We start from the raw sequence: 20389 nt of genomic DNA, 5'->3' as shown, positions 1-20389 counted from the left end.
CATTAACAAACATTAATGAATGTAAATCAAAAAAATATAAACAAATTTAAACAATAGGGCATTCATGATGAACAATACTTGTTCCTGTTTGCTCATTCGGTTAAATAGATAGAAAGTTTTGTCTATGCTCGTTTGTTTGATAAATTAATTAATATATACAAATTTTATGAAGAAGAAATTCATTGAACGTTTGATTCATTTGCATATCTAGATATAGCTATCTCTAATGGTGATAATCCACAAGATCAAGTGTAGCGGCCAATAAAACCCACTTCACATCAGGAAAGAGAGCACCACACGCAAAGGCGCAAGAGCCAGCTGTTGATCAGTTCTCCATGTAAGTAATAGAAAACATGATAAATATTAAACCTATGAACCTGTTACAGCATGAAGAGTAGTAACCGCAGTAGGGTATGATGTAGCCAACATGCTTGTCATCTTGATCGAGTTCCCCTTTAGAATGTATAGTTAAGGATGGTTAGGGTTCTTGAGAGGAAACCCGGTTTAGAAGAGAGAGGAGGCACACAAAATTGTTATGTGTGTGATTAGGTTATGATGTTAATTTATTCTCTCTATATATACATCCAAGGAGAACCCTTTATTAGCTATTAAGAGTAATATGGCCCATCAACAATTACCAAGCTAATATATAATAAGGTATAATTAATTATTTTGATCTATTATTATATAAATGATAATGATGGCCATATAAATAAATATATAAAATATATTTATTCTTACATTCTCCCACTTGGCCGAGTAATCATTTATTATGAGTATTAGATAATCCTGATCAGGAGTTAACACTCATTTTAGTTTTAAACTCAAACTGGAACAGAGAAATACAGTCATTGAATTGAACATCAGCTCAAGACCCCCATTAATCATACTGCAGTCCTTATTTAAAACCTAAGTAGTTATGATCAAAAGTTTCAAGTAAGCCCTTCAGAACGTTTGATTTGTATATTTAATTCGTCTATATGTCATTATGCATGCAGAACATATTAAGAGACGTACAAAATCAAAACTGATGAGGAAATTTAATAGTTAATCATTCATAGTACGATATGCAGTTGTACGTGGTCATTAATAAACCCCTTATGATTATAAGCGCTTTCATAATACTTATGGGTAATAGACCTTTAGTTATAGGATCCTTAAGCATATCATGAATGTATTCGATATGAAAATTTAGATTCCTCAATTCGTTCATAAACGAATAATTAATTTCATATCAAAATTTAATGCAACACCTCTCAAACTGTTACTGTTTGAGAAAACATGGTAGCTGACGTTATCACAATTAGTCTTCAATATATAAGTTATTTGGAGTTTAATAAAACTTATGAGTCCACTAATAAATATTCAACAACATTTATTGACAACAACGTTGTAATTAATCAACATATTATGTTGTTATGACTTAGGTTGTTGTTATCAGTTCATTATGACTCCTCCATGAGATAGATTTATCTACTGACATAAGAATATATCCCGAAAATTATATTTTCCTATCTCTGAATATGACAAAGTTTAGAGTAATATACCGGTTTGAATTCTCACTTCTTCTTTTAAATTATAGTCTTTCGTTTCTTTTAAAGATATTTTAATACTCTTTTAGATGTTTCACATTAATCTAGGCATATCTAGTGTGTTCAATATTGAGTAATATCTGAACGAGTATAGACTTGAACCTACATAAGGCTTCTACTTAATGAAGCATAATGTAATAATCACAATGATCCTATTATCCTCTAAATAGAGCAATATTGTTTGTTACATGTGTAAGGACCCATTTAAGATAAAACTTATAGAACAAAACTAATATCCCTTTGGGTCTATCTCAGAATGTTATGATATCTATTATGTCAGGGATATCTTTAAGATATTTCATATTAAAGTGTGTGAACAATGCTTTGACTTATGTAACATATACTTGTCAGAAGAATGTCATCTATATAAGGACAAGTTTGTTTTTAGTTGCTCCCACTCATCTTGAGGTAGGTACATTAATCCACTTGGGTTTTGATGAAAATAATTGTATAAATATTTCATCAAATTTTGATGTTTGCATTAACCCATACATGGATTTTATTGACTTATAGACTAAATGTTCATTAACCTTCAGTTTATAACATTTAGGTTGTTTTATGAGCATGTAGATATGTAAGTCAGTTATTAGGGAATGTTGTTTTAATGTTCTTCTAACGTAGCTCTTTAACTATTATAAGCTGCTTGAATAGTGATGATCCTCAAATAAATGTTTTATAATATAGGTTATAAGATTCTTTGATGATTTATTCCTTTTTGAATCTAACCTTTAATAATCAATTATGCTTCTTAGTGTCTTAACGTTTGTGTTAGGATTTCGTTTAGTTATGAACACCTTTAGGTGATTCAACCAAATCTCAAAACGTTAGCGACTTATGGAGTTAATTATGATTGATGATAATGGTTTAATTATAAGGGTTATGATCATTAAACTTTCCAACATCCAATTCAACTTTAGTTAGGGAGGTTACATAAGCATCAAATTTAGTAGGTTTGAAAACCTAGATGGCCTCCTAAGTTGATTATTGGGTAATTTTAAAAGTCTCAGTTTTATGGATTAGCTCTTAGTTAGGTTGCTATCATTTTCAGGATTCTAAGTGTGTAAGAGTTGGTGCAGTATGGTGTACAAGAGGTGTAATTGGTGTTAAATTTGGAGTAAAATTTAATGACTTTTAACAAGTCATTATAAGGACTTTCACCGCTCCCACTGACTTTAAAAACCTTTAGGAAATTAGCATGCTTATGGTCAATATTTAAAGATCAATAAATTCTAACAGAAATCGAGTTAATGATGTAAGTCGTCGTAGTTTCTCTTGTGAGGATTATTTCAGTAAGAAATCGGAGTATGCCCACATTTAAGAAACACCGAAACTTTTGTAAGAGTAGTAGTAAATTCTACAGAGATAAGTTTTGATGAAATAGTATTGTGATGGAGCAGTGTCTTGTACAAGAGGTGTAATTAAGACAATATCAATTTTTCACTCCTCCACCTCTTGCAAATCTTGTAAGTTATGATTGAGACACTTAAGGCTCCCACTGATCTTTAATATCTCTAGGAAAATACAAGAGAAGTTTCAATGATGTACGTGACGTGGGAATCCATCATATATATGTTAGACTTGATTTGATTCCATTAACGTCCAGATGTCATAATAAACTTAAAGGACATATTTTATTGAAATCGTATTAAGTATATATGAACGAATCTCTTTAAGACCGCGGACCATAGAATACTGATTAGATACAAGTAAATAGCATTTTAAATAATAAAAGAATTATGTCTGAATATTCCGTTTGAATAAGTTTCACGAATGTCAGTGAAATATAACTTATGGTGGACCCATACTTATTCCTTAAGCCAAGTAATGTGTAGGGCATTTAATCCATGATTTAAAATCACTAAGAATGAGATTATATGAAAAATAACCCTCATCAACCATGTCATGATTTCTCATGAAATTTGGTTTTAATGGATGAATTTTATATGTCTCATTTGTCTTTTGTTACATTTTTATTTGTATGATAACAAAAGTTGTGAAAATATATAGTATCATCTAGTTGTAATTTATAAATGTTTCAATCCAAATATTGATAACAAATCATATGAGAGTTTAAGGTAATAGTGACTTTATTTTGGCTATGCAAACCTTAAACTGACATAGTAGCTTAAGTATTGATACTAAATTCTGATTAATCTACATAATATTTAAGGTATCATAAAGCGTAATTTGAAGACAGTTTATCATGGTTCTAATAACCTTAACATGTAAATTTGTCACTAACCCTCATGTTAGTTATTTGTTGATTTTTGGGTAAACATATAGAACTAGACTCAACCAATCATGTGTTAATGAGAATATTAGGTTAGCAGACTTAAATATCATTAATATATAACTATCAATTTTAGCCAATTGTTCTTTTGAATTATGGATAATCTTGTAATGCATATGCCTAATCTAATGGCATATTTTTGCAATGAGACTTCTCCTTAGAGAACTTAAAGCTGGAAGTAATACTTGTATTTTGTTTATGAACCTTAGAATAATCCTCTTTTATGTTTTAGTGGTAGTGAGTTGAATAACATCTTATTTTCCAGTACCGGATGCTTCTTTTCTTGTACATATGTTGCAGATCAACACACTCATTTTCCTTTGGTACTTCTGAGTATTATAGTTGATTTTTAATGCACCAAATTGTACTATTGAAAATTTGAGTATGCAATGTACTAGAATATTGTGCTTAATATCATGTGTGAGCCCTTAATTTTATGGGTTATGATTGTACATTATGATATATTCAATAATACCATCTAACCTTATAGTTAGAATTCTTAAGGAGTGCATGAATCTTGGGAGTTATTTTGATTAGTCTTAGGAAAAACTAATTCTATAATAACTCTAGTGATAGCATTTATTTATATAAGTTCTTGATTATCATTATCGTAATAGACATTATGATTGACTCATTCCATTTGTTAGGCTCTAGTTTTCAATGGAATAATTGTTATTAGAAAGAGCAGTAGGATAGTCATATAATGTCTTAATGGATAATTAAAATTGAGAAGGGCTAAATGTTATTAAAACTCTTTTTGAGACAAAATTTAATTGTGTTTTGAGATCAGAGTGGATGATTTGGATGAGATAGCTATTTATAAAAGAAAATTATAGTGAGTAATGTTATGGGATATTAAGATAATCCATATTAAAATTTATGATCATTAGATTAATGAAGGATCATTAATGTGAGGATCATTATATTTTATTGAAGATGTGATATGTCTATTATTAATATCAAACTAACAGATTATAATTAAAAGTTCTACTTAAACAAAAAATAAATCACCTTTGGGCAGAATTAAATTTTATTTAAGTATGTGTGCAAAATAATTGTAACACATCACCTTTGGGCAGAAGTGAGACAATTATTTTAATTATGCATTGGCTAGTTTTGCTAGATAAAAATGTAACACATCACTTTTGGACAGAAGTGAGACATTTGTATCATGTTATGCAAACACTAACAAAAGCTTTCAATTAAACTTGAATGATGGTAAATGTAACACATCACCTTTGGGCAGAAGTGATATATCAAAATTCACTCAAATTAAGCTTTTTATGTTTTGTAAAGTTTTATAAGATTTAATTATTTACAAAACATTTAATTAGGTTTAGTTTATGGGAATATTAGAGTTCTCGCGAAATTAGTTATCGAGACTTTTGAGTTCTTGGGAATTATGAGTTCTCGGGAATTTTAGTGAGCCCAAATTTTAGTGGGTTTTCGGGATTATGAGAGTTTTCGGGTTTTATAAGGTCATCGGGATTTTGGTAAACCAAAACCATTTTAGAAAAACCGAAATTTAATTTTAGATCTTTAACCCATAAACTATTTTGAACTCTTAAATTATTTTGTCCCGTCAATTAATTTTAAATCCCATAAACTAATTTATGATAAAGATGGAATTCGAATTTTAATGGATTATCTTGTTTCCAACTTTAAAAGATTTGATTTAATTATCTTATATTTTGAAATCTTTTATTAATAAAACTATATCATGTTTCAAAATTTTTAATAGATAAAAAACAATCAAAATTGGAAACAACATATTTTATTCCTACGATTCATCCAAAATAAGGGCGATTCTTCGGTTTTTATGATGAACACGAAGAACATCTTCGAAGAATCTTTAATCAATTTTCTCTGGAATCGAAATCTTAAACATATTTTTAACAGATTTCGAATATATTAGAGTTTTAAATATGAATTTTAGCAATTATAACCAGTTTTCTTAACAAAATATGAAAACCGGAAAAATTAGGGTTTTAATCAAAATTTATGTTCTTCGATTTTAATTCCAGATTTAGGGAAAAACATGAAGAACTGATTAATCAACATCGCTCTGATACCACATGTTGATCAGTTCTTCATGTAAGTAATAGAAAACATGATAAATATTAAACCTATGAACCTGTTACAACATGAAGAGTAGAAACCGCAGCAAGGTATGATGTAGCCGACATGCTTGTCATCTTGATCGAGTTCCCCTTTATGATGTATAGTTAAGGATGGTTAGGGTTCTTGAGAGGAAACCCGGTTTAGAAGAGAGAGGAGGCACACAAAATTGTTATGTGTGTGTGATTAGGTTATGATGTTAATTTATTCTCTCTATATATACATCCAAGGGGAAACCCTTTATTAGCTATTAAGAGTAATATGGCCCATCAACAATTACCAAGCTAATATATAATAAGGTATAATTAATTATTTTGATCTATTATTATATAAATGATAATGATGGCCACATAAATAAATATATAAAATATATTTATTCTTACACCAGCATAATGGTGAGCGTTAGTCAAGGGGAAGCGGTGATCACGTATTTCTCTAACCAATCAAATTCGCTCATTTATTTTTTACATAAAAAAGATTAAAGAATAACTTTGTTGTTAGTTAAACTATAACACATCACGAGAAGTTGGTCTAGTTGTAAGAGGCATGTCCTCTCTTAATGGAGATGCAAGTTCGATTCTCACTTGGGCCAATTCAACGGATATCAGGGTGAATAGACGAATCAAGGCTTTAATCCAGGTTCGAACCCGACAAGGCGGGAGTTTACGGATCCCATCCGGTTCCCACACATCAGAGGGTACGGTCTCACGGCAGTCGAGGACTTGACCTTGAACATAACCCCGAAAAAGTAGATTTAAACGTAAGATTCTTTACCGGGTATTGAAAGCCCATTGGTAATGATAAAAAAATGAAAATAATAAATCTAAATAATCAAAGATACAACCCATGAGCTTGACCCATCATGTTATTGACTTTTAAATATTTTAAAACATTTATTATTATTGACATTAATTTTTTATTTTTCAAAACTCTTCCACTCTTTTTAATCACATCGAACTCAAATTTACTCTCATCTCATTTCAATTTCAGGGGGTGTTTGGGATTCCTTATTTTTCACTCCTTATAACTTATTAAGATGAATAATTTTTTTTCTCTACTTTAGTGTTTGGGAAGTAACAAGTCCTTATGCATTTCTTCCTGTTAATAAGGCTAAAAAATGGGTTTTGTATAAGTTGGGATATCCTAGCTTATCTCCGTATCCATTTTAAATACCCAATTCACCCTTCTTCCACCAGCTCCCTTTCATTATTTCACCCACCATGCATATCATTATTTCACCCACCCACCCTTAACACATCCTCCTACCTCTTTGCCGATCATCAAAATACAAATAAATCTTTCAAAATGGGTTTTGATGATGATGATGAATCTTTCAAAAATCTGTTGCTGTTGATGCTTTCAGAGGTACCCATTTCTCATCTTTACAGTTAGGTTTACAATTTGGTACTCACATTATTAAAGCTACTTCCATTCACTCGGATGATAATCGGTCTAAGCTTCATAAAGTCAGGAACTTGAATGATGCACTGAACCTGTTCGATGAAATGTCTCAAACACGCCCCCTGCCCTCGGTTGTTAAGTTTAATTAGCTGCTAACTGCTCTTACTAAAATCAAACATTACACTTGCTCTCTTCATCTTTTCAACCAAATGTGTGCAATTGGTGTTCCTCTTAATGAAGTTACCATTAGTATTGCAATCAAGTGTTGTTGTCAGTTGCATCGCATCAATAACCAAATGTGTGCAATTGGTGTCTTTTTTTGTCATTTTACATCAATAAATTAAACCAAACACTTTTTAAAAAATAACTTATTAACTTATGTTAATTCAAACACTTTTTTTAAAACTCCTTATCAAATACTCACAAACCTTTTCACCTTACCACCTCAGCACAAAAAGTTCTTTTCAGGAATCCCAAACACACCCTCAATGATGGCGTCGTCGGTGAAGCGGGAACGTTATTCAGCACACGAAAACCACTCGCCGGGAAAGAAACCACGCCTATATTACGATCATCCTTATTCACTGCTCAACAATCATCGAGTCGTTCTTAACCCTGCCGATTCTGATCTAGGTATTATTATTATTATTATTATTATTATTAACTTACTTTCTTCCCACTTTTCTTCCTATTCAAAACCCTAGAATGAATGCAGTACCAATTTCCATTTCTTTTTAATATTAATCACAGGTTAGGGTTTCCAATTTTGTCGATCTATTACTCTGTTAGCAATTTGCATCTCATGAACCTGTTCAATGTCCAATTCTCTGTTTACTGTGTAACAAAACCCTAGGACAACTAATGCTACCAGTTATATATTGTTAGTTCCATTAGATGATGATTTAGCTGACAAGTTAGGTGAAATTATATTATTGATTCCATTAGATGATATTAGCTCATAAGTTGGGTGAAATAATGTTACATTAGATGGTATTAGCTAGTAAGTTTGGTGAAATCATGTATTACTGATTTAATCAGATGCTATTAGCTGATAAGTTGGATGAAATCATATTGGTACTTCCTGGATGATATTAGCTGATAAGTTAGGTGAAATCATGTTACTAGTTACATTAGATGGTATTAGCTCGTAAGTTAGGTGAAATCATATATTACTGATTTAATCAGAATATATTAGCTGATAAGTTGGATGAAATCATATTGCTAATTCCAGGATTATACTATCTGATAAATTGAGTGATTTGTTGTCTGTTACTAGATTTTGATATTGAAGAAAACGGCCTCAAAGGTTCTGCACTGTATGAGCATGGATTTGCTTACTGCTGGTCTGGTGCTCGGGCCAATGTAGGTATAACTAGAGGGAAGTATTGTTTTAGCTGCAAAATAGTATCTGGTCAACCTGTTGATATGGATGACACTCCCATTGGTCAACAACACCTCTGTCGAGTCGGCATCTCGAGAATAGATGACAAGGTAGGAAACCTTGGTGAAACCGAACACAGTTTTGGGTTTGGCGGGACCGGGAAGTTTTCTAATTCTGGAAAGTTTTCTGATTATGGTGAGAGGTTTGATATTGGTGACACAATTCTTTGTGTTGTTGATTTGGAAAGCGAACCAATGGGTTCCATCGGTTTTGCCAAGAACGGGAAATGGCTCGATGTTGCGAGCCGTTTGGTTAATGGTGGTTTGGCTGTGTTTCCACATGTTCTTTTGAAGAATGTTGTGGTTCGGTTGCAGTTCGGGTATGAAGATGGTTTGGTTCCATTAGATGGGTATAGACCGTGGTCGTGTGCGCTTGAGGATGGAAATGGTTTGGTGGGACCTCCGTTTTCAGATGTTTGTAATTGTGAATTGATTATGATGGTGGGCTTACCTGCTTCTGGAAAGACTACTTGGGCCGAAAGATGGGTTAAAGATCACCCTGAAAAGCGATATATTTTGCTTGGAACAAATTTGGCTTTGGATCAAATGAAGGTCTATATTCTTTTTGTTAGTGTAAACGAGCCGAGCCAAGCCCGAGCTCGACTAAGCTTGAGATTGGCTTGTTTCGAGCTCTTTTATAAAGCTTGAACTCAAGCTCGGCCCGTGAGTCATTTTTTCAAGCTCGAGCTCGGCTCATTTTGGCTCTGGATCAAATGAAGGTGTATTTCTTTTTATTAGTGTGAAGTGTAAACTAGCCGAGCCGAGCCCGAGCTCGACTAGGATTGAGCCCGGATCGTTTTGAGCTCTTTTTATAAAGCTCAAGTGTGGCTCGTGCTCGTGAGCCATTTTTTCAAGCTTGAGCTCGGCTCCTTGTGACTTATGAGAGCTCGATTCATTTTGAGCACCTTTTCTAAAGCTTGAGTTTGGCTCGTGAGTCGTTTATTCAAGCTCGAGCTAGGCTGGTTCTGAGTTACTAGAGCTCAAGCTCAAGCCCAGCTTGTTCGCGCTCTTTTTATAAAATATCGTGCTCGGATTGTGAGTCGTTTTTCAAGCTCGAGCTCAGCTCGCTTATTATTTTTTATATAATTTTCATACATTCTAAATAATTTATATACAATTATAGTTATAGTTTTTATAAATAACATATTTATATATGTAGTTATTTTTGTCAGATTTTTATATATAATAAGTACTATTATGTAAATTTATACATACTTAATACATTAAGTATGAGTTATATAAAAATAAGTGGCTCATTTGGCTCACGGGCCAGCTCGAGCTTGATATATGAAGCTCGGGCTTGGGCACGCTTATAAAACAAGCTATTTTTAAGGCTCGTTCCCGTGTAAGGACGTCTCGATTCAAGCTTTTAAGTAGCCGATCTCAAGTAGCTCACGAGCCAGCTTGCTTTGTTTACACTCCTACTTTTTTTTTATTATCAGAAATATTGTTGCCTGAGCTCTTTTATCTTATAAGTTAATTATAATGGCAAATATGAATACAATTTTTTTTTTTCAAAAGTGATCTAGTTTCATAAGGTGCTTATGTTTTTAAAATACACTTTGGGCGACATTTAACCCAGGCCCAGTCAACCCAGTTGACCAGTTTTCTTTGATTAAACGTGTTTTATAAGTAAGAGATACAACATAACTGAATTGACCCGTCTTAGGTTCCTGGTCTGCTACGCAAGCAAAACTATGGTGAGCGGTTTGACCGCTTAATGGACCGTGCAACTACAATATTTAATACCTTATTAACCCGGGCTTCTAAAAGACCGTGCAATTTAATTATAGACCAGACAAGTGTTTACAAGAGTGCTCGTAAGCGCAAATTGAAGCCTTTTGCTAATTATCAGAAGGTAAACGTCATCAGTTAATAATTTATGTAACATGTAGAGAATAAACTGATTGTAAATAAAAAGATGGTTAAAATCAGATGGCAGTTGTAGCTTTCTCTCGGCCCGAAGATCTCAAAGCTCGCAGTGAGAAAAGATTTAGAGAAATGGGAAACGAGGTTTCTGCTGAAGCTGTCAATGAAATGATAGGTACTTTGTTAATAGGGGTGTGAATTTCTGACACGAAACGACAACATGACACAAACCTGACATGAAATTTGCGGGTTTGAGTACGTTTAGCTAAACGGGTCGTGCATTGATCCGTTTATCTTATTTATTTTTATCATTTTTAAAATAAGGTTTTATATCATAACTAAAACTGATTTGGTGTTTTAAATTTTAATGACAAAATTTAAAAGATCAACAAGAAATGAGCATCAACTTTATAGTTTAAAGTTAAACTTATTTATTTCATAGTTATACATGTTAATTGTATTTAGTTAGGGTTTTAGCCCATTTGGTTAGATAGAGCCCATGGGCCTTTTATGGGCTGTTAGCTAGGGTTTAGTTGTGTATATATAGGTGTAGTGGCTTATGTATTAGACACACCTTCAAGTAATAAACATTACTTTCACTACAACCATCTTCTTTACATGGTATCAGAGCTACGGCTCTCGATCCAAACCCTAGCCGCGATCTGACCCGAACCTGAGTCTGACCAGCCTTCAGATCTGAAACAAGCTCCTGCCTTGTTGTTCTGTCCGAGCACTGTTCACGCGAGCACTGTTCACCGGTACTGTTCATTGCCGGAAACACTGTTCATACCGGAAACACACTGTTCACTACCGGGATTTCTGTTCACTGCCGGAAAGTTACTGTTCGCTGCCGGAATTACTGTTCGCTGCCGGGATTAACTGTTCACGACGAGTAACTGTTTACGCCGGAATCTGTTCCTGCCCTCCACCCGCACTTGTTACTGTTCACAGTCAATTTTCAGTTTCGTGTATCACTATGGGCGAAAATACATACATGTATACATTTACTAAAGAGGAGCATGATCTTATTCAACGGTTTCTTACCTCCCAGTTGCCTCATCCTCAAACCAGCTCGGCACATTCAGGTAAACCTTCTAGCCTTGACTTATCATGGGTGATTGATTCTGGAGCCACACATCACATGACTGGGAATCGGGGTATTTTTTCTAGTCTTCAAAATGTTTCCCATGCACCAGTACGTCTTGCCGATGGATCTTCATGTCCCGTTCTCGGCATAGGATCCATCAGTAACTCGGAAAACCTAAAACTGTCTTCTATCCTATTTGTTCCTAAATTTCCTACCAGTCTTTGTTCAGTGAGTCAGATTACCAAACAAAACAACTGTTCTGTGACTTTTTACCCAACTCACTGCGTTTTTCATGAACTAGAAACAAATCGGGTAATTGGTACTGGTTTTGAATCAGGAGGTCTCTATCGTATATCCCCGTTTTCGCATCCTGTAGCAAACTTATGTGATTCCGCTGTCAGGGAGGCTCACTGTCGGTTAGGTCATCCCTCTACAGCAGTTCTGAGGCAAATGCGACCAGATTTACCACTTTCGTCTTTTAATTTTCATTGTGAGTCGTGTCAACTTGGTAAACATACCAGGCGTCCCTATCCCCCTAGGGTGCCCAATCGAGTCAGTTCTTGTTTTGAACTGTTGCATTCTGATGTATGGGGTCCTTGCCCTATCAAATCTACGTTGGGTTTTGAATATTTTATTACCTTTATTGATGACTATTCTCGCACTACTTGGGTTTATTTATTGAAATCTCGTAGTGAGGTATTTTCCATATTTCGAGAATTTAATGCTTATGTTCAAAACCAATTTAACACCACCATTAAAACTTTACGATCTGATAATGCTAAAGAATATTTTTCCACCGACTTTTCTTCATACTTAAAAACCAACGGCATTATTCATGAATCATCGTGTGCTTATACATCTCAACAAAATGGTGTGTCCGAACGCAAAAATCGTCACATATTGGATGTTGCTCGCACAATCATGATCCAATCACGTGTTCCTCATCGTTTTTGGGGAGATGCCGTTCTCACTGCCACATATCTGATTAACCGCATGCCCTCAACCGTTCTTCATGGTAAAACACCGTTTTCTATACTATTTCCCAACGATGATCCATTTCCTCTCGCACCTAAGGTATTTGGTTGTGTCGCCTATGTTCATGACCATAGTCCAAAAACCATCAAACTTGATCCTCGAGCCATTCGTTGTGTCTTTCTTGGTTACTCACGGGTTCAAAAAGGGTATCGATGCTATAGCCCATCACTTCACCGATACTTTACCAGTGCCGATGTCACTTTTCACGAGTCTCCTTACTTTCCCGAGTGTTCCACTCCTGTTTCTGACCCGTTTCCCGACCTCGATATACCCACATCTCCCTTCATCCCCACCATTCCTGTGTCAATTCCTTTTACCGATCCAATCTCTACTGATTCTGACCCACCGACAGAATCTCCGCCACTGCTTTTCACATATGCTAGGCGGGGTAGGGGTCAAACATCAGCGACTCTTGATTCACAACCTGGCCACGACCCCGAAATACCCTCCGATACTCCGCCTACATCTGAGCAATCCACACCTCTCACTACTACATCGTTACCCGATCCACCAACCTCTGACACACCTGTTTATGATCCTCCTGGTGCCCCACTTCCCGATATACCTATTTCCTTTCGCAAGGAACCCCGGACATGTACTCGTTACCCAATTCAGGACTATGTTGCCTACACCCACCTATCTCCTGAATCTCATGCGTACACCACTACCCTTGATTCCTACCCGATTCCTAAAAATGTGACGAGCGCTCTCGCTCACCCAGGATGGAGACAGGCTATGGAAGATGAAATCGGGGCTCTAAAGTCCAATCATACATGGGATCTTGAAACACTTTCTAAAGGGAAGCGTATTGTTGGTTGTCGTTGGGTGTTTACGGTTAAACTACACCCGGATGGCTCCCTACACCGCTTAAAGGCTCGGTTGGTTGCAAAAGGGTATTCTCAGGCATATGGCATTGATTACGATGAAACTTTCTCTCCGGTTGCTAAAATGCCATCTGTCCGTATTTGCATCGCTTTTGCTGCCATTAATCATTGGCCGCTCCACCAGCTTGATGTCAAGAACGCCTTTCTTAATGGTGTTCTTGAGGAGGAGGTATATATGGAGCAGCCCCCAGGGTTCGTCGTTGAGGAGGAGGCCTCGAAAGTTTGTAGACTACGTCGTTCTCTATATGGTCTTAAACAGTCTCCCAGAGCATGGTTTGGTCGATTCTCTAGTGTTATGGGACAGTTTGGGATGACGTGGAGTGCCTACGATCACTCTGTCTTCTTTAGACACCAGAAAGGGAAGAGGATTATCGTAGTTGTTTATGTGGATGACATTATAATCACAGGTGATGACGAGGTCGGGATTTCCGAACTCAAGCAGTTTCTTCAGTCTCAGTTTCAGGTAAGCGACTTAGGTCGACTGAGGTATTTCCTTGGCATAGAAGTATCCCGCTCTCCACAAGGAATACTTCTCTCCCAACGAAAGTATGTTCTTGATATGTTAACTGAATGTGGCTTACTGGGTTGTAAACCTGTTGATACACCAATGCTTCCTACAAAGAAACTCCTCCCAAAGGAAGGAGATCCAATGAAAGATCCTGAGCGATACAGACGGCTGGTTGGTAAACTTAATTATTTAACCGTCACACGACCGGATATCTCCTTTACTGTCAGTGTTCTGAGCCAATTTATGGCTACACCATACACCGGTCACTGGGATGCTGCCCTTCGTGTCTTAAGATATCTTAAGACCTCACCTGGCTTGGGCATATTATACTCTGATCAGGGTCATTGTCGTGTAGGTGCCTTCACGGAAGAAGGAGATGGTCGAATATCAGGGTTCTCAGATGCAGATTGGGCAGGTTGTCCAATTTCTCGACGATCTACCACCGGATATTGTGTGTTTGTTGGGGGAAACCTTGTATCATGGAAGAGTAAGAAGCAACACACGGTCTCCCGGTCGAGTGCCGAATCAGAATATAGAGCCATGGCAGATGTAACATCAGAGATGACATGGGTTCGTCGTCTTCTCAGAGAGCTCGGGGTTGTTTCTAATGACTTGATGAGGCTATACTGTGATAATCAGTCAGCTATTCACATAGCCAAGAATCAAGTATTTCATGAGAGGACAAAACATATTGAGGTCGACTGCCACCTTATCAGAGATCGGGTAGTAGGCACACAAATTGATCCTCCTTCCATTCAACCAGTTCATGTGAAGACAAATTTTCAGCTAGCAGACATTCTAACTAAACCGCTCCGGAAAGCTCAGATAGATTTTATTTGTAACAAGTTGGGCATGATTAACATCTATGCTCCAACTTGAGGAGGAGTGTTAATTGTATTTAGTTAGGGTTTTAGCCCATTTGGTTAGATAGAGCCCATGGGCCTTTTATGGGCTGTTAGCTAGGGTTTAGTTGTGTATATATAGGTGTAGTGGCTTATGTATTAGACACACCTTCAAGTAATAAACATTACTTTCACTACAACCATCTTCTTTAAACTATGTTTTTAGTTGTAGGGTTGTAATTCTAAAGTTAGTTTGCAAAAAATTCTAACTAAATAACAATTCGGGTAACATGAGTTTTATTTGCATCAACTCGTGAAACTTGTGTCTTGTTAGGGTTCATGTGTTTAACATATAGGTTAACTTACCATTGTCTCAATAATCATATTTATTATTTTTTATCTAGCTCAACCAAATGTGTTATTTCGCTCTAAATTATTAGAAATCCGAACTCAAAATAAAATTTAAGACTTCAAACTCCCCTTTAATGATAAATTGTCATCATTTTTACTATTGAATCATTTATTTTTAATTGTGCTTTTTGGTACTTTCAGCCAATTTTGTTTTGCCTAGGAGCAAGGATATGCCTGGGACAGATGAGTATTTTGATCAGGTCATCACTATATGACCATGTTATACATTTAATCCTACACACACCTACAATTACTTATATTATTTAGTTATTTTTAAATGTTACTCTTCTAAAATATAGGTTGTATACATAGAGCTCAACATGACCGAATCAGAGAAATGTTTGGATGAAATGAAAGCAAAATTGCAATCGGGCATTAGAACTCAACATTTAAGTCATCCAACTTCAGGAATTTCAAACACCGTCACATTACAATATCAGACGATTCCATCAGGTATCATTTTTTTTTTCAATTGAAATCCTATTTGGCTTGTAGAAGTAGCAATTTCTACTTGTTTAGTAATGTATGGGTCGGTTTAGGTTATGCTTTACGTATCAGTTGAAATAATAATAAAAATGCTAAAAATTAAAAACAGGTAAAAAATCGGAAGTTAATTACATGGATAGTCCCTGTGGTTATGTCCAAATTATGGATTTCATCACTAAAGTTTACAAGTTACGAATGTAGCCCATGTGTGAGATAATATTAATATTTAGCTCCTTTAAAAGTTACACTTTAATTCCTTTACTTATTTGCTTTTTTAAAAGTTACAATTTAACCCTTGTTTTATTATTATTATTATTATTATTATTATTATTATTATATTCTTCGTATTATTGTTATTATTATATTATAATTGTTAGTATAATAGTGCCGAGGGTCTCACTGGAAACAACCTCTCTATCCCTTGGGCTAGAGGTATGGTCTCCCTACATCTTGCCCTCCCCAAACCTTACCAATAGCTTTGCTGTGGGTGAGATTTCTACTGGGTATGGTTGTATTATAATTGTTAGTATAGTTATTTTTATTATTTAAAATTTAAATCTCGAACTTCTGAATTTTGTGAACGAATTCCAAAATTTGGACCAAACCATAGGGACCATCTGTGTAACCGAAAACCGATTGGTTAATTTGGTTGAGGCTAATAACCGAACCAAACCATGCACACCCCTAGTTTTACTTATAAAATTGGACGGTTATTGAAATGATATTATTATTATAAAATCATATCTGGTTCACTGATTGTTTATAAAATTAATTAAAACCTTTGGACAAAAAGTGTTTCAGGTCAATTCAGCTCGAGTTTGTATCGTACTTACCCGCCTTGACTCCACCCCACATGAACCGCTCATTTTTTTCCCCTCTAGGCCAGGGGTGGACTAGACACGAATTATAATGTTTGACAATGTTAATCAAACTTAATAAATAAACAAAATGCCTGATGATTTAATTTCAGGCAGATTTCTCCCTAGGGATGATTTGAATAACCGCCGTAGTTACAGTGGATATGAGCACAGAGTAACAGCTCCCATCACTGTTTCCAACTTTTATCAGAGAAACTCATTCTACCATACTGCAAGTAATGAAACAATGGATATATCTCCTCAGTATACCGCAAACACAAATTACCATCCTGCCCCTGTAGAAGGCTATGCACCAAGGTCTTCATCTCTGTATAATGCCTTTGGTGGACTGTCTTTTGCTCGTCAGGTTGATATGCACACTTCAACTCATTCTCCTGTTACATCAATTCAGCATGGTAAGTGAATCTCACAAGTCCCAAAGTTATTACTTGTATGTGTGTATGTTTGTGTATAGTTATTGTTCTATATATATATTATTAAGTTATTATTATTATCACATTTATATGTATAATAATATATATTACGTAACCATACATTTATTGTATTATTTAAAGATTATTTTTCACACAAATAACTGGCTTGTTTAGGCTCATTTATTAAATTAACTTCAGTATAGGCCAGGGCTTGGTTAAACTCTTAGCCAGCAGTCCCAAGTATATCCTTAGTGGCTCGGCTCTTTTACACTTCTAATTTAAGTATGTCATCATATATTCTATTTCTCGAGTTTAAACATAACTAGAAAGTAGAATCGTTAGGATGTGTTTCAAAAAGCTAGTTACATGGTAGTTAAAAGTTAAAACTAAAAACTTGAAAAGATAATAGGATGTTGGACGTTTCTTTTGTTTATTTTTAATGTGATAATTAGTTAACATGTTAATCATGATTACAGCAACTTACAGGAAAAAAGATCCAAACTTTTATAATAAGGTTATTTGGGAGGTTAATAAATCATCAATGTATAAATTAAATCACATTCTCACCTTAATGTTGAAATTTCTAATGCTATCAGCTCATTTTTTTTACATTAAACCAAATGTACTCAGCTTATTATCTGATTCCTTGTTTAGAAATTAGATACATGGTTCTAGTTCCCTCTTTAGTAACACGTTTTTTATTTGTGGATTTTTTTTCATGCTACAAATACTTGTGTGCCCATGTACTCATCATTATGTAAACTTGATGCTCTTAGCCTCCTATATTTGATCAGAACAGACCGTTTACGTATGTATATTATATGTACTAATGTACATATGCGTGTAATAGCACGTTCCTTAAAGAACCAATTTTTTATAGAGAAATGCTAGAACCACATAAGCACTTGTTTGGGGAAAGAGAGATGCGGTCACATAACCACCTTATGTGTATATGACATGGATATAGATTCAATTTTTGCATCTTTAGGGACAGAAAATGTAGCTTTTTTTATTGGTGTTAATTTTGCATCTTTTTATTCCTTGAAGGTTCAACATATGGAGCTCCTGATCCAATAAAGTTATATGGACATCACACCCCAAATGCACCAAATTATAACCAATATCAGTCTCGGTCAAGCTACTATTAGCGCGGATTTTGCTTCGGTTTTCTCTAATCATAGTTGAATATGGTAATGTGACTTGTCCTAGATGTATCTATTCTTTGTTATTGTTGATCTTTCTATTCAGAAGAAAGAAGCAAATTATAGATCTACATGGTAATTTTTTTGAGATGGGAAAAGTAGTTCACCTAGTAGCATAAATGATATTGTGGCTCTAACAGCGGTTCGATTCCTTTTAACTTCACTACATAGGGCTTATAGTTTAGGCTTTAGGTTAGCTTCCGTGAATACTTAGACCTTATGAAGATCTTGGTGAGCCTGCATTAAGCTAACTTGCAGTTGTCTGGGTGTTTTTTTGAACCACAAGAACTCGTTACTGTAAAAGTTATAAAACTCAACCAACGTACCCTACTAACCATTCGTGTAAGTAAAATGTACCTTATGCCGGGTAGGTAGCTTTTAAAGGAATAAAAATAGTTGAAATTGGATTTAGTCCTAAGACTTAAGTTAGAATGACTTTAGCATTTAACACTATACTACCCTCTTGAAGGCTTTTTTTATTGAGTGTTGCGATCCTTGCGTTTTGGCTTATGTCAATGTAGGTGCTGTTTGTTTTTCAGAGGTAAAATGTCAGAAGACTGCGAAACCACATCTGCCAACATCTGTAGCAGAAGAGGTGGACCAAAACTCTGCAGTCTGCAACAAGAAGACTGTTTGTTTTTTAACATCTGCAGACTGCTAAAATAAGCTGAAATTTAAATAAACTGAAATATAAATAAAAAAGGTCTTCAACATCAAAATTTAAATAATAGTCAACAACACTGAAATAATATTCATAATACCACAAACATTTTTTAAATCATTTATTCCGTATTTTGCATTAACTGCTCAGCAATTTCATCTCTTAACTGAGTCATATATTCCCGATCTGATGCAGTGCCAAGTGCTTCAACCTCGTCTTCATCAGCATCAATTTGCCCACGACTATTTCCAATCGACACATTGGGTTGATCGTATTGTGTAAACAACTCATCGTCCAAACCTTGTTTCCTAATAAAATTATGTAGTGCGAAACATGCAACGGTAACGTTCCTTTGTGTTTCCAATGGAAATGGTGCCATCCTCTTCAATATAGGGAATCTTGCTTTCAAGACACCAAAAGCACGCTCAATGACGTTTCGAAGTTTTGCATGTGCATGATTAAATTTTTCTTTATTGGTTAACGCACGTCTCCGACGAAAATCTCCAAGCCAATACCTCACATTACGATATGGAGCCATAAATCCTCGTATGTGTGCATACGCGGCGTCACAAAGATAGTATTTCTCTGTAAATATTTTCAATTAATTACAATATTAAACTAACATAGAAATAATTAACAAACAATAAAAATACCTGATGGTGGAAATGGGAATGGCGCGTGTGGATCTAATAATGCCTCTGATAATATTCTAGAATCATGTGCTACCCCTTCCCATCCGGCCACAAGAAAAGTAAAAATCATGTTAAAATCACAAATTGCTAATACGTTTTGATAACAATCACCCTTTCCCCTTCCTCTATATAAATCTTGTTGCCTAGTAGGAACAACAGCATGTATCAAGGTCCCATCAAGTGCACCAACCGCTCCTTTAAAAATCTTTCGTAGCCTCTTGTTATGTCCCGGAATGTTTGGATTCGGATTGAAAGAAGTTGGTACTATCATATCTTTGGCGAAAAGCATCATTTTATCCAACACTTCATGAAAGAATTTATGAATTGTTTGCTTTGAGTGTTGAAATCTACGCTTGATAACCACGTAACGTTGGTTATGGCCGATTATCATAAAAAACATAGCCATCTTTTCCTCAACCGAAACATGTTTACTATCCTTTAACGAATAATTTGTTCTAAAATGTGCACATAGTCGAACAAATGATTCACGGGACATGCGTAACAATTCAATGCATTGTTTGGGATTTCCTTGCAATAACTCTAACGTGTATTTATGTCCCGTCATTGACGAATCATTGTC

General features: G+C 35.1%; 1 protein-coding gene across 1 annotated transcript; it reads left to right on the top strand.

Annotated features, from left to right (window-relative positions):
* The first annotated feature begins 7892 nt into the window (after positions 1 to 7892).
* Positions 7893 to 18621, top strand: LOC143545826 (uncharacterized). Its single transcript, XM_077037638.1, has 8 exons — positions 7893 to 8034; positions 8678 to 9393; positions 10511 to 10699; positions 10777 to 10885; positions 15619 to 15677; positions 15777 to 15930; positions 16934 to 17236; positions 18302 to 18621. Exons 1-8 carry the CDS (start codon positions 7893 to 7895, stop codon positions 18400 to 18402), a joined length of 1773 nt encoding a protein of 590 aa, XP_076893753.1. The 3' UTR covers positions 18403 to 18621.
* The last annotated feature ends 1768 nt before the right edge of the window (positions 18622 to 20389 follow it).

This window comes from Bidens hawaiensis, unplaced genomic scaffold (genome assembly GCF_021521415.1).
Source record: "Bidens hawaiensis isolate Kalapana, Puna unplaced genomic scaffold, B.hawaiensis_p1.1 tig00014039_1, whole genome shotgun sequence".
In the NCBI taxonomy this organism is placed as follows: Eukaryota; Viridiplantae; Streptophyta; class Magnoliopsida; order Asterales; family Asteraceae; genus Bidens; species Bidens hawaiensis.
The sequence above is the reverse complement of the archived record's forward strand: the minus strand, read 5'-3'. Positions and strand labels throughout refer to the sequence as shown.

Bases quoted from the DNA above. Each gene is read 5' to 3' on its own strand.
- LOC143545826 (XM_077037638.1), top strand. From the start codon at position 7,893: ATGGCGTCGTCGGTGAAGCGGGAACGTTATTCAGCACACGAAAACCAC. The intron at 10,700-10,776 runs GTAAACGTCATC...GGTTAAAATCAG, and splicing joins CTTTTGCTAATTATCAGAAG to ATGGCAGTTGTAGCTTTCTC. The intron at 15,678-15,776 runs GTCATCACTATA...TCTAAAATATAG, and splicing joins CAGATGAGTATTTTGATCAG to GTTGTATACATAGAGCTCAA.